The sequence below is a fragment of the Rhopalosiphum padi genome, chromosome 3 (genome assembly GCF_020882245.1).
Source record: "Rhopalosiphum padi isolate XX-2018 chromosome 3, ASM2088224v1, whole genome shotgun sequence".
Lineage (NCBI taxonomy): Eukaryota > Metazoa > Arthropoda > Insecta > Hemiptera > Aphididae > Rhopalosiphum > Rhopalosiphum padi.
This window is the reverse complement of record NC_083599.1, coordinates 54,094,354-54,109,054: the sequence shown is the minus strand read 5'-3', so window position 1 is coordinate 54,109,054 and position 14,701 is coordinate 54,094,354. Positions and strand designations below refer to the sequence as shown.

At 29.3% G+C, this 14,701-nt stretch overlaps 1 protein-coding gene across 2 annotated transcripts in view; it reads right to left on the bottom strand.

Moving 5' to 3' along the window:
- The window catches only part of LOC132924547 (protein eyes shut), a 40,935-nt gene that overhangs the window by 5,971 nt on the left and 20,263 nt on the right, over positions 1 to 14,701 (bottom strand). For both annotated transcript variants that reach the window (XM_060988923.1, XM_060988922.1), the window contains exons 6-16: positions 14,327 to 14,440; positions 14,045 to 14,213; positions 10,802 to 11,723; positions 10,041 to 10,250; positions 9,811 to 9,914; positions 9,051 to 9,270; positions 8,797 to 8,948; positions 8,094 to 8,230; positions 7,254 to 7,664; positions 5,344 to 5,587; positions 3,306 to 3,688 (exon numbers count right to left, since the gene is read on the bottom strand). In XM_060988923.1, coding sequence (XP_060844906.1) covers positions 3,306 to 3,688; positions 5,344 to 5,587; positions 7,254 to 7,664; positions 8,094 to 8,230; positions 8,797 to 8,948; positions 9,051 to 9,270; positions 9,811 to 9,914; positions 10,041 to 10,250; positions 10,802 to 11,723; positions 14,045 to 14,213; positions 14,327 to 14,440 — 3,066 coding nt within the window. The remainder of the gene's footprint in view (positions 1 to 3,305; positions 3,689 to 5,343; positions 5,588 to 7,253; positions 7,665 to 8,093; positions 8,231 to 8,796; positions 8,949 to 9,050; positions 9,271 to 9,810; positions 9,915 to 10,040; positions 10,251 to 10,801; positions 11,724 to 14,044; positions 14,214 to 14,326; positions 14,441 to 14,701) is intronic.

Below are 14,701 nucleotides of genomic sequence, written 5' to 3'. Positions count from 1 at the left end.
TTTTTTTAGATTTTTTTATTAATATTTTATAATTTTTAATACGTGTAGTTTTTTTTTAATAATTTTACTATTTAAAATATAATTTGTTTCATTAGAAACTCATATGGATATATTATATAATTAAATATTAATAAATAAATCATATTAGTAAAATACATATTTTGAGTTTTTTAGCAAATATTTATATACATTTTTGGTAGCATAAATACATATTTTGGTTTCATAAATACATATAAATCCGAGCCCTACGTTATGAGGAATATTGTGTAAGTTTTAAACCATAATTGTATATTTGTATACAAAAAAATACTTACTTGTTTTTAAATAATTCTGATTTTAAAGAATTTTGTAAAAATTTTAACTTTAAATTCATATAACCAAAAATTTGTGCTTGTGCATTTTTAATAATTAAAACTTCAAATATGGGTATTCGTTTTTGAATTATTACTAATGAAAACAATAAAAAAATCTTTAAGGTTAAGTTAACTATTTAATAAGAATAACTATTAATGGCAAATTTTCAATATCGTAAACATTTGAACTTCAAACGGTCATAAAAATTGATTGTGATTTTATTGAAATATTAACAGAAATTTTTTTATGAATTTTTAAGTTTTAACTACAAAATAATTTGCAATTTTCGAGACTTTGTAAAAATGTTAGCTATAAAGTATAAATGTTTATAAAAAATATCGAGACTGTAAATTTTCAATATTTTTTAATTAGTAAGAAAACAACTTTATTTATAAAAAAAACTATTAATTATTATTTAGTAGTACACTAGTATTAATACATTAAATATGTGTTTTATTAAATATTATATTTTTAATTAATTCCAAATGTTACTTAGGCGGCAACTGTCAACAAATACTCGTTCTATAACTTGATTCAATCTTATTGTATATGTTATGTTGATGTTAAATAGTAATAGTAATAAAGTAATAAAATATCGATTTATTAAGAAAACACTAGCATAAAAGGGCATGTGGGCCTCTATTTAGTTCATCGTAATATTTTGATGACATTTATACATTTAGTTCTTAAAGTCGTAATTAAATGATAAAAACCATGAATTTTATTGTTTTTATCGTTTGTAATATTCTGCCATATTGGTATTATACTGTTATATAATACACGTCATATTTAAATGAGAAATGAGAATATTTTTCTTAGTTTGTTCATAATAAACATTGTAGATGTGAAACTTTCTGAAGCTTACATAATTATTTAATGAGTTATAATACTATTATTAATTAATACTTCAATTATTTTAATTTGTTTAGTCAATACACTTTATATTGAAATAGTGAGAAGAAAGAACAATATTTTTGTAGGGACAATTAAATTATTTTATAAATTATTAAAATTTTAAGTTATATATACAATTGAGGTTAATAGTTTTTAATATTATTGAAATATAATGATTAATATATCAATTAATCGATTTTATTTTGAAATATAACATTAATTAATTAAAAACTTATTCTGTTTTCTATAGCAAGAAATACATGTACAGCACAATTCAGACAACAGACATAACAAACACTGGTTGTTTGCAAATACAATGAATATTAATATTATGATTTCCAACAGTAAGGTTTTTTATAGTTTATCTAATTAAAATAAATAAATACAATTTAATAATTACTATTTATTCTAATAATTAATTGTTTTAAAATGTTTAATTATTGATAACACAATTTATGTGAAAAATGAAAGTTTCAGCTCAAAAATTGTATTAATTTAACATAAGTGTTTTTTCGTTTGAAGTTGTCTATAATTATGACTTTTTAGTATGTAAGAGAAAAAAATTGGTTTTATGTAATAATATTTTTTCCCACCGATTTAAGTTTTTAAGAGTACTGAATTTTTTTTCTTTTCAATCTCCAATCTTTTTTTTTAGATTTAAGTAACTACAAGAAACAGTTACTAAAGTTGAATATTTTTTCTGCTTTTTTTACTGATAAAGGCGATGTCAGAAAAAACATTTTTTATTTATTCTACATCACAGTAAAACCAATAAATTCACTATTCCGCTCCAAAAATTATTTTTAAGTATGAGTTTTGAAAAACTATAGTAACTAAATTTATTTAAGTTATGAATATAGAGTCACAAGTATAATATTTTATTGTACATTAAAATGTAAAATTTTTAAATCAGATGTTTTTCTGTTCATGTTTGACATATTTTTGACGTATTATTACTTAAAGCGTACAAACAATATACTATATTGTTATCGATTTCACGCTGATTATTATATTATTTATTATTACCCAACGAATCATTGAGAAATCACTTACTATTTATTCCAATTCTGACTACTGTAAATTTCTAAAACGACTAAAACGTTGTTTATGCATTGTTAATTATTGTACTTTGTACGGTTTGTTATTATTGTCATAATTTATATTTATATGATAAGTAATATACCTACTTATATAGTCATATGGATATAGGTCCAATTTCCAAGTAAAGAAATAAGACTATATTTTTTATTATTATTTTATTCGTTTTTTAAGCTTCAGATGTATAGTTCTTTTCCTGCGGTGGTTTATATTATTTTGTTAATAATTGCCATAATTGCACATTATTAATATTACAAGAACAATACTTAAGAGACAGTTGGTATTCTTTTAAGTATTAGGTAGTTAAATTTATTTGAAAAAAGTTTGAAGAAAAAGATGTTTGTGCCTTTTATAATGAGTTGTATTTTAGTTCATTAAACTATATTTTTTTAACAAAGAATACACAAATTGTCCCCAACTTTTATAGTTTTATTGAGATTTTCCTGCCAAGATACAGTATCTATGTTGTTTCATTGAAAATATTATCTTTACATTATTTACCTACTTTGGTAAGTATACTATACTTGTATAATACTCAAATATATGTATAATATTGTTATTGTATCAGTATTAGAAAAGTATAATTTGTTTGCATATTGAACAAGGGCGCCTTTTTCTTTTTGAGTAGAATAAGTATGTAGTATATCATTATATTGAGGTTCGGTTTTTGCAGATGTTACTATGTTAGGGCTCTTCTCAAAATATACAAGTAGCCCAAAAATGATAAACCCTCCTATATTTTTGGGGGTTTACATTTTCAATTACACAAGCCAATAGTAAAATTATACAAGTTCATCAATTCATCATCACAACCGTATAGTCATGATCGTACGATGACTTGAATTATATTAATGTTCGTTATGTCTCCCACTCCCCACCACACTTAATACGTAGAAAATAATTACAGTGCCAATATATAAATGTACGACCTAAATAATATTATGATTGTGGATTAATACCTCGGACGGAAATCCTCAATTCCAGTACACCACCATACAGCGACAGGCACATGAACTTCTTGCTCGCCGCGTCATGTCTGACGAAAAACACAATGCCGTGTTCGACGGACGGTTTGATCTCGAGCTCAACACTGAACTGCTGCATATTGAGCTCCACGGCCGCGGACACAGACAAGAACGACCGCTTGCCCAGAAACCGGACGTCGGACAGCCGCTCTTCTCGGCCGCAGTGTTTGCCGGTTCGGCCCGCCGGACAATCACACTCGTATCCCGCGCCCACCGGTACACAGGTAGATCCGTCCGAACAGTTGTGCCGATTCGCGTCACATGCGTTGTAACGGTGCGAGCACACAGGACCGTACCACCCGTCGTCGCACACGCACCTGCAAGAAGGCGACCGATAATAATAAGTCTCAATAGTCGCATGCTGGGTTGCTTGAAAAATCATTAAATATTAAATTAATCAATAGAGAGCTAATAGTCCTTAAACATGATTTCGTTTTTTTGGTTCTTTAAATTTGATTGAACCATTAAATTGATCATTTTTTTTTATGTAACACGTCAATAGAATGATATTATTTATTATTCTAAAAATGTTGTTTTTAAGCTTTTTATTTTCATGACTAATTTGATTAGCTACTGTAATGAACCTTTTACAGTAAATTTGAAAAAAATATACGGCGATAATTTAACATTATTAGTAATTAGAGTCGTATATACATACAGAGGTCATGTGTGGGTTTGATCCCTAGTGACCCTTTTTTTTAAACAGGATTTATAAAATAATGTTTTTTATAAAAAGCTTAAAAAAAAAAATATAATAAATATAATATTATTGTTGTTTGCATTATACATACAAAAAATAATTCTATTGTACTGGTGGAATCGATGAAATCCCATACTGTCACTACTTATATTACTATTCACTATATTATATATTATTTATCATTATCATACAGTAAATATACATAATATAGACATAGGTATATATAATTTCTTTGACAAAATTACCCCTACAAATGCTATAATGCAATAAATAAAAATTAAATTTAAAGTTATTGATTTTTTTTTAAATTAATACCTACAGTTTATTACCAATATATTTTTTAAAATAAATCTTGTACCAGTTGTACCTACATTTTTCAATAATTTAAGGTTTTTCATTTAGTGAAAAAAATAAGTATTAATAACTGTGACATATCTACATCTTAAAATACAATAATACATAATTAGTGTGTACCTCATTTTGAGTTTAATTATACAATAGGTGTTTAATGTAGGTACCTCGACATTGAAGAGTAAAGATAATATGAACATTTGGTAAACATTTTAAGTACTTTCTCTGTGGTTATTCATTTTTGAATTACATTAAAATCAGAAAATCATGATGATAAATGGTAATTTTGACCATGAATATCAAATTTTGTCAAATTTAAACTTCAGAGGCTCATAAAAAATAATTGAAGTATTATGAATATTATACATTTTGAATATAAAGTTCGACTTTTTTTAAAATCCTTGTATGCAAAGCTTATAAGTAGCCTTATATTAAATTATTAAATTTGAGGTATAAATTATACATATTAAAAATTGTATACATTTTTAACTACCTATAGAATAATTTGCAATTATTCGTGATTTTTATGAAAATTATTAATTTTTTTTTTATTGTTACATCATCAACAAAATGGTTATTAGCTTACAGTTTTGGTATTCGTGTAAAATTATGTAGGTATATACAATGTTATTTAATCATTATTTTAACCTAATCTAAATTAAAGTAAGTTTTACATTTCGATTTTTTTAGAATGAAATTATTTTTTTTTCAGATTATATTTTTATAAACGCATATAAAAGAAATAAAAATGTTTTTATTTTTTTTTTACGAATTAGCCTATCATTTATGATAAATAATATAGTTTAATGTAAAACAGATTAAACCTATTATGGGAAGGAGGAAATGTGATAAATTAATGACATTACAACAACACAATACCACTATAAAATGTATGTAAACAGTAAACATGAAGACACTCACGCCAACGAAGAACCGTGCTGAATGCACGCACCGTTGTGTTGACATATGTTGTTTCGATAACACTCGTTAGTCGAACACTGGGACACGGACCTGCCGGTGTTTACTGTGGAATATGCACGTGATAGACTCAGTGGGACAGTCACGTGGCCAGCCTTCAGTTTCACCTCACTCATGCATCCAACGAATCCAGTGTGCAGTGGTAAGTCGTGAGGCAAGTCGGCCATTCCAGGAGACTCGTGGCCACCTAGGATGACATATAGAGAAAATCTTACTTCAATAAAAATGTTTTAGACATGCCGTTTGAATCTATAGTAGTATAAGGTATAAAAAAAAACAATAACCTTGAAACTGATAAGCAAAAATTATTTTACTAATTATAGCTGAACTATGAAAACTAGTGAAAATGGGTTAAAAAGTGAAGAAAATTCACTTGCTATCATATCTATTCACTTCACAGTTTCATACACCTATCAAATGTTTATGGCAAAAACAAGTTTTTCTAGATGTAATTATTAATTACTGAGTATGCTTAATTGCGCAGAGGCTTGATGTGATAATATTAATATTACTTATAAAAGTAAAACTTAAAGGAACGAAACGATTGATCTGTATACTACTGAATGGTGTAAATATTACAAGCAATTTTAATATATTATTAAATAATTAATCATAACTGTATTATACTATTCTAATTATTTTATCCAATGATAATTAATTATATTATATTACGAATATTTTAACAGTTATAATAATGGTAATAATTTATCATAAACTCAATGTTGAAGGATGAATGGATGATCAATGCATTTGTATGCAGCTGTGTAAAACAAATGTAAGTAAATGTGAGTGTCTGAAAGCACAGATTTTGCAATTCCAAATTCTATTCTAATAAATCATGTACAAATAATTAGAAATTAATAAAATTCCAACTTATAACTATTGATTTATTTCGTACGGCGTATGCGTATCGCGTATGTCATCAATATTAGGTATACATAGGTATAGCTGTATAATAGGTTTACAGAGTGATTCTTTTATCATTAAACACTCATTATTTGAATGTTGACTTTTAATTTTTTTTTTTTTTTAATTTTAGTTTCGTGATTTTCAATACATTATTATTTTTTTTCACTCTTATATTTAATAGTGAAATCACTATCAACTTTTGATTATTAAATGATGATCTATATTTAAAATTTCATAAAATAGTGGGGATATTTTTATGGATTTTAAATTATTATTTTTCATTTAAGTGTTATTGAGTTATATCTGCTCAAATTTGGGTGATTTGAGGTTTTCAGATCTTCGTCCTACGAATTATTACGGCTGTAAGGCGTTAATTATAACACAATAATTATTTGCAAAGACAAGTAGTCAAATAATAAATCGTTATCGTTCAACCAAGGTAATAATCTTATTGTAGTTTTGTACCTGCTACTACCTACAACACGAATACGGAATACGTATTATTATAAATATGGTATTAGGTAATATTAATATTGACTACCATTAATCATTATGATCATTGTTTTAAAATATTATAATCATTAATATATTATCAAATAATTTTTTTTGTTTTTTTCCATCAATGTTATATAATTATTAATTATTAATTTATTTAATACAAAATATTGCACAAAAATAATTTGTTTTTACTCGCGATTTAAAGTTTCTACAACATGTTTATTATTATTTATGAATGAAAGCGTATGTTGAAACAAAAATACTAAGTATTTATAATATCATCTCAAAAATATGTCGGATATTCGGACATCACTCATCAGCGTGACAGCCCAAATACTCGTAAATCTTTAGGTACGATCAGTGGTATGCTCGGGGTTACCTACACAATATTGGCATCAAGTAGTAAACAACAAATATGCATTATAGGTAATGTATTACGTGATTACCGAGGTATAACACGGGTTTTGTGTTAAGCTGAGAGAGGCGGCCAACTGATTGACCGGTGACGTTCGGGAAGTTGTCCACCATGAGCCACGCAGTTTTTCCATCTCGGCCCAATTTTACAACATGCGCCCTTTTCGGCTGAAAGTTTATCGGCTTTGGCGTGAAAATCCTTCTGGCGCCGGCACCAAGATTCCACGTTAGTACAATATATCCCTTGATAAAACTCAGAGCTACGTGATCAGTGGACGCGTCATGACCTATATACATCATCAGAGCGATTTGGTCCATAAAATTCGGCACGAAATGCATCGACAGCTCGAAACTTTGATGGATCTCAGCCGGTATGGAGTATGCGGCGAACGACGAGAGTCCGCTAACGCTGCCCGGGAAAAACGGTTCTCCAATCTCAAGATCTATACCAACATTTTTCAAGGGTAAATAAAGTTTAAGATTATTATTGAATATGTTCAACAGGTGGTGATTAAAAACTGAAAACTTTTTATAAATGTATTTGTGACGTTCACGGCCGAGGGGTAAATTTGGTAGGTCTTTAGATAAACCGAAGCAAAATATTAAAAATATCGCAACAATACAAAAATAAGAATAATAGCTCTATCTATTGGCCACAATTTAAAGTAGCTAAATAAATCAAACGTATAAATAAACAACAAAATAATATTTGTTAAAATAAACCGAAGTAAATGAATCCCGCTTAAACATGATATTAAACCTTATCACACATATGTGACACTCGGCCGTAAACGTGTTAATAAACGATGGATACATAATTGATAATATTCAATAATCAATAAAAATGAGTATAATATACTATGATTACTTACCATGCTCACAATACATTCCGTGTTTTCCAAGAGGGCACAAACAAATAAAACCACTTCCGGGGTAGATCACACAAGTGGCGCCAAATTTACATGGATTGTTTTCACAAACTGACCGCTCGCAATTTTTCCCGACAAATCTTTAAGAAGATGAATATATAATTAATTATTATTAATTATAATTAGCTATTTGGTATAGGTGTATACGTGTAGTAAATATGTCGTATGTTACAATAGCCTATCGAAATGAATATTATCGTCGTTATTGACCTATTCTAAGTATCGCAATTGGACAAAGCGTTATAATTATATAACTTAGTTTTAAATAAACAAACTGTTATTAAGGTTATTATATTTTTATATTGTATTTATATTACGTATTATGCTATATTGTAAAATGACAAAGCCAGTTGGCATCAGTTTTAATAAAATAAAAATAAAATATTACAATAATACATAATGTTATTTGAACGTGACTTGTAGATAATGCAAATGTTTACCTAATATATACTAGCTATTAATTATAGTCGTTTGGTATAGCTATCAATTATATTTAATATTATTTTAAAATATAATTTTATTAATTAAAACAATTTTAAATTTTCATCCTTTAAAATTTAAATTATTGGTTTGTAGTTGTTATAGTTATTATCAATATTACACCGGTTAGGTTAATATAACCTAGCTTAATTATTATTAAACACACCCTGAAGGACACAGGCAGTTCCACGAGTCTCCGAACTCTACACAAGTAGCATAACTTTGACAGGGGCTGGACAAGCAAGTCAATGAAGCACATTCGATCACGCCATACCCGTCAGTGGCATTTTCGTATACGTTGTGAACAACTTCGTCAATCTGTATAAGTAAATCATATTAATATAACAATAACATTATGATGTTACCATACCATATGACTTTATAAAGTCAAACATTGCAGATAGTCTAGACCGCACTTACTTGTAAACGCGATATGCAACCAGTGATTCCTACTGCGACAGGAAGTTCAGCTGTAGCATTTTGACCAGCCGGAAGTCCTCCCAAATATAACAATGCCACTTTTTTTGCTTTCTCCGGCGCTGTATCTGCCGCCTGTTCACCGCTCATAGCTAACGTTTCATTCACCCTAAGAGACGCCTTACAGTGGTCGGACATAGAATGTGACATGGCATGCTCCAATCTAGAAACAGTTAAGAAATTGGTATACTTTATTGGTATTAATATATATACTATTATACTACTCCAGTGGTGTAACTGGATACAATTAAAACTCATTTTATGGCTTAGAAACAAATCGTAGGTACCCAATATCGTTAAATAAATATTAAGTACCTACATATAAGAGTTCATTTAAAAAAGGTATTATATCTAACTTGTTTGGAAAAAAAATAATTTGATGATAATCCTATAATCATCATAATTTATGAAATAATAATATTATTGAGTCATTTTGGTAACACAGATAATACGAGAACATTGATAATACATAACAGAAGAAACGTAAAATAAATTTACTTTATGCAATAATTTAAGAAAAAAATAAAAATGTTATTTTATAAATATGTATATTAAATGTATTTATTAATTATTTTGGAAGATTAACGTTTCTAGTGTTAGCATGTATGAAGAAACAAAATGATATCTTTCTCCCACAATTACGTTACTGCACTATGTATCATATTGGTTGGTGTTTTATTTGGTCTTAACATTTTAAACTTACGCGGCTGTCAGCAACAGACGATGACCCGTATTCACTCGGTATCTGGTTTCACTGAATAACATTGTTTGCACTCCACACGAGAATTGAAACTTTAACAAACCATCCTGTAACCAATATTATGTAGAACATTATAATTATGTTATTTTTACTTTAATATATTTGTTTTTTATAATAATATTCACTGTGTGTCTTAATAGTAATGTATTTATTTATTAATTGTTATTATTTACCTGTAAATAAAGACACATGTACATGTGCGTGGTAACTTGTGCGTAAAATAAAATTCCATTTGGCGCTAGGGTTCGTATTTCCATTGATATTTCAGCACCAGAACGGTTAGAGAGTCGATGGCTGAGAAATGATTGTCCTGTAAACGCAGATACCTTGATATCGATTTTCTCACTACATATTTCACCTTTCCACCCAAATGTACATTTGCACTAAAAACAAGTACCAGTAAGTATAAATATGAAGATCTGTAATTTATATATTATATTATTATGACCAGAATGGACACATGACGATGGAATACTGAAACAATTCTCCTATAGTTCAATAGTGTCATCTTATTCAAGGCACTTTACTGTGTTGATAGAAAAACATAAATTAAGATCATAAAAAGTTAATTTGCTCTACATACGAATAAAAAAGAAAATAATTAATTAATTAAATAATATTAATATTAAATATGAAAATTCAAAAAAATATTTATGATGTTCGTCGCATAATTTATTATTATTCATTAATACGAAATGAAATGTCATATTATTTTTTTGACATTTATCACAAATAAATACAAAATTGACATTTATAACATTGATAAAAACTGAAAATTATTAGTTAATAAGAAAACGATTGGCTTTCACATAAACTAAATTAAAACAATTTTATTTTCTGTATACCTGTAAAATGTAATTTCGTCACGGAACTGTAAAAAATATTTTTTCCCTTGTTTCCATTCTTGTGGCAGTGTGTTACCAAACATACTCACTTTGTGTCCCGTTTTTGATTTTTCACATTGTCCTCCGTTCAAACACAAAACATTAGCGCAACTCCGGTCCAGAACACTCGGACCGCGATCAGTGACCGGAACTGCGAAGCTGGTGAAGTTGTAATCGAAATCCGTGGACATTTCATCGTAGAACGCGGTGAACGACGTACCGGTGTCTCGGTCGGTGACCACGGATTGTCGATAATTAATCGTCGATCTGGACGACTGTGCGGCGGCGGTGGTGGTGGTAATTATCGGTTTTGGTATATCCGCTGCGGCACTTGTTGCGTCCGTCGAGATGCTGATGGCCGGTCGACTAGCCACCACCGCAGTGGCGGTGGTGGTCGACCTTCGATTGGCCGTATTCGTGGGCGCGTCGTACTCGTAAGTGTTGATCGCTCCATCGTCGTCGGTGGTCGTAGTGTCCTGGTCGGGGATACTGTCGGGCGAGGACGTCTGACCAGTAGCCGGGTGGATCGTGTCGGTCAACTGTGTCACGGTCGTGTCGTATGCGTCATCGCCCACGTCCGCATCCGTGTAGGCGGTATACAGCTGTGGTTCGGGTGACATTTCGGTGGACGTGGCCGCTGGGCGACGGTCCGCCGCATATGTGGTCGAAGCTACGAAGATGCTGAAGTAACCGGTACCGTCTGACGGCGACGATGTCGTTCCAAACGTAGTCTCGAATGATGTCGGATATTCGCCGTCCACCTGGGTGACTGGAGCAGTGATTGTCACAGCGGCGGTTGAGGTTGTTGTTTCCTCAGCGCCGCTGGTCGTGTAATATGGCACCACGACGCCGGTGCAATTGGCCGTGTGGTCGTCCAGGAACGCGCACTCGCATGACTGGCCTGTTAGGCCTTTCGGGCACGTACACGTATAACCGTCCACGCCGTCCACACACGTCCCGCCGTTGTCACATCTTAAAACACGTGAATATAATTATAAGGAAACCACCACATTCGCATGTGTTGTCTCTGTCTTATAAATGTACAACATGGTATATTTTACGTTCATACAATAATCGGTATTATTCTGCAGTTATTTTAAAAATTTGAATGAATTAATCTATTATATAGTAGATAGGTAAAATTATTATTTAAAGAATCTCAAAGATTTTAATTGATATTTAATTTTAAAACAAATTAATAGTTATTTAAAAATGTACATACAATATACAGTCTTAAAATTCTCATAACTTGCTTCGTAATTAGAATATCGATAAAAGCATCTGTTATGAACTATATACGTATGTTACAGTAAATGATGTTAAACATTAAAATAACGTTATTTTCTAGTAAATAACAATAATTACCTAACAAACTAGTGATTATCGTGGTTTATTATTTTTTTGGTTTGATTATTGATAATTTCTACATACGATGGAAAATGTTGGTATATAATGTTATCTTAATGGTATTAGATACCTACTAGACAGTATTACAGCCGCAGTAGATAGAACTTCGGACTTAGATATTCTGTAATATATAAATAAAGCATAAATAAGCTTAGTGGGGGGCTTACTAGTGTAGGACTTTATTGTAAATATAATAACTATTATAGATAATATTTTTGTCAGTTTTTCACGGTACGCATCGGATAGACATTGCCATTATATCGTCATATTATTTTTGTATGTTAAAATATTCGTAAAACATTGTGTTAATTTTCTTTATTAATAAAATTCAATATGGATGAACTTGAACTGGAAAACAAATTTAACATTATATCTGATATAATTAAAAAAAAAACGTAGTGATAATAACTCCTTTCTAACCATTGATGAGTACAATATTCGTATTGAATACAACCAATAAATGCACCTGTCGAGTGGTTGGGAAATTATGCAATTCTAAATGTCATAGTTCATTATCATGTGAAAATAAATAATAATAATATAACAGTTTAAATACAAATAACATGATTAACTAATATTGTTTGAAATTAACGTAAATCCTTAGTAATTAACGTTATAAACCTTGTAAAATATTCAATAATATCTAATAACGTTAATTGCTAGTTAATAACAATAATATAAATTTAACATCCTTTACTATAACATATAGATATAATAATTTTACTTTTTAATACTTCTTTATAAATTCGTGTTCTTTGATAAATCATTTTATAAAATCCACAAAAAACTTAACTTTAATATTTGTATAAGCCACACACCTCACATAAGTTTTTTTTTATACATATGCAGTAATTTATTTTATTTCGGTTTATACCAAAAATTATTTTTTCCCTTTTGATATTATAAATAGGATATTTTATAATAAACTTGAAAAGTTGTACTTAACACCACAATAATTATGTATACGTATTATAGAGGAAGCTTCATCCGCATGTGTTGTCTCCGTCTTACAAACATACAACATAAAAAAAGCGTTTCACGCGTGCAAGAAACAAAGAAAAACATTGGCTGTGCAACATCGTTTTTAATTTTTTGATATCACTAGGTAATATGAAAAAAGTTCTTATCTTTTCAAAATCCATTATTTTTATGTATTTTAAACTTGAATAAACTTTTTTTATGATTTTTATATAGGAAAAATAAAAACGATGTTGTTAAGTCCAAAATCTTCTCTTTCTAATACCTATTAAAATTTGGTTGCTTTACTTGGATTACAGCCTGAGTGGTCCTTGTCCGCGTGAAATAGTTTTTACTACGTTGTTTTAGAAGTATACGTAATGCATTACTCGCATTCTTTGTCTTATGAACATAAACAACAAATTTGTTCAGTGGAATCAATTTTATGTTGTTAGCTTTAACATTGGAGTCAATTTAACTATTATCAAACAATTAAAAACTTGAAGGTAAGAATATTATCTAGGCCATATCATATGCTTTTGTATTAATATAAATAACAAATAATAATAATATAAATTCATATTATTTTAAAGTGAGTTATGAGAATTTTAAAGTTATCTATACCAAATATTTTACATAATTATAACCTATATTTTAAAATGACAATACCAATACAAATGAGATGATCTATATAATATTCTTACCTTGAAGTTTGATAATAGGTAAATTGACTTTAATTTTAAAGTTCAAAATGAGAAATATCGATTACTTCTTTACTAGTGTATACCTTAATATACCCTAATATACCTTAATGTTTAACCTGGTATAGCTAGCAATGTGCTTACTTCTTATACATTAAATTATTATGGCTCTACAAAGCGTAGATATACCAGGATAATAGGGTACCGGTTTTTTTAAAATATCCTTACCTTATTCCTAGTTGGCACTCATCGTATTGATATTGGCAGTATTTCCCATGATAGTCTGGGACACAGTAACAAACCGATGTCTGGTCCTCGACTAAGCAAAGCGCATGATTTTGGCACTCATGTTCTTCGCACAGACGCAGTGTCACGTCACAGTCTCGACCCGTGTAACCTGCATAAGCCAGTGCAATTGTAGGCATAATTTTACTTAAATCTTTGCGAATATCCAATCATTTAAATTTTAAACAATAATAAGCATACTATTTTTAGTCTATAAGTAATTACCAAAAAGACAGGCACACGAGTATGTTGTCTGTCTATTGATGCACAGACCACCGTTCTTACATGGACGAGAATCACACTGGTCGATTTCTTCCTCACAAGTCCGCCCACTCCACCCTGAAATATGAAATATTATACTATATCTTTATATGCAAGCGGTCATCCCCTATTTTAGTGTACAGTACAAAAATGAAAATGTACATTACAAATTTTAAAAAAATGTGTACCTTACATTCTTATACTTAAATTTTATTTCTTATTCTTTCTAACTCTTATACTTAAATAAATGCGTTCGAAATTCCCAAAAACTATTCACAACTTATTGCCTATACATATGCTTAAACATAAGCCTTGACTTAGTATTATAATTAGACAGTG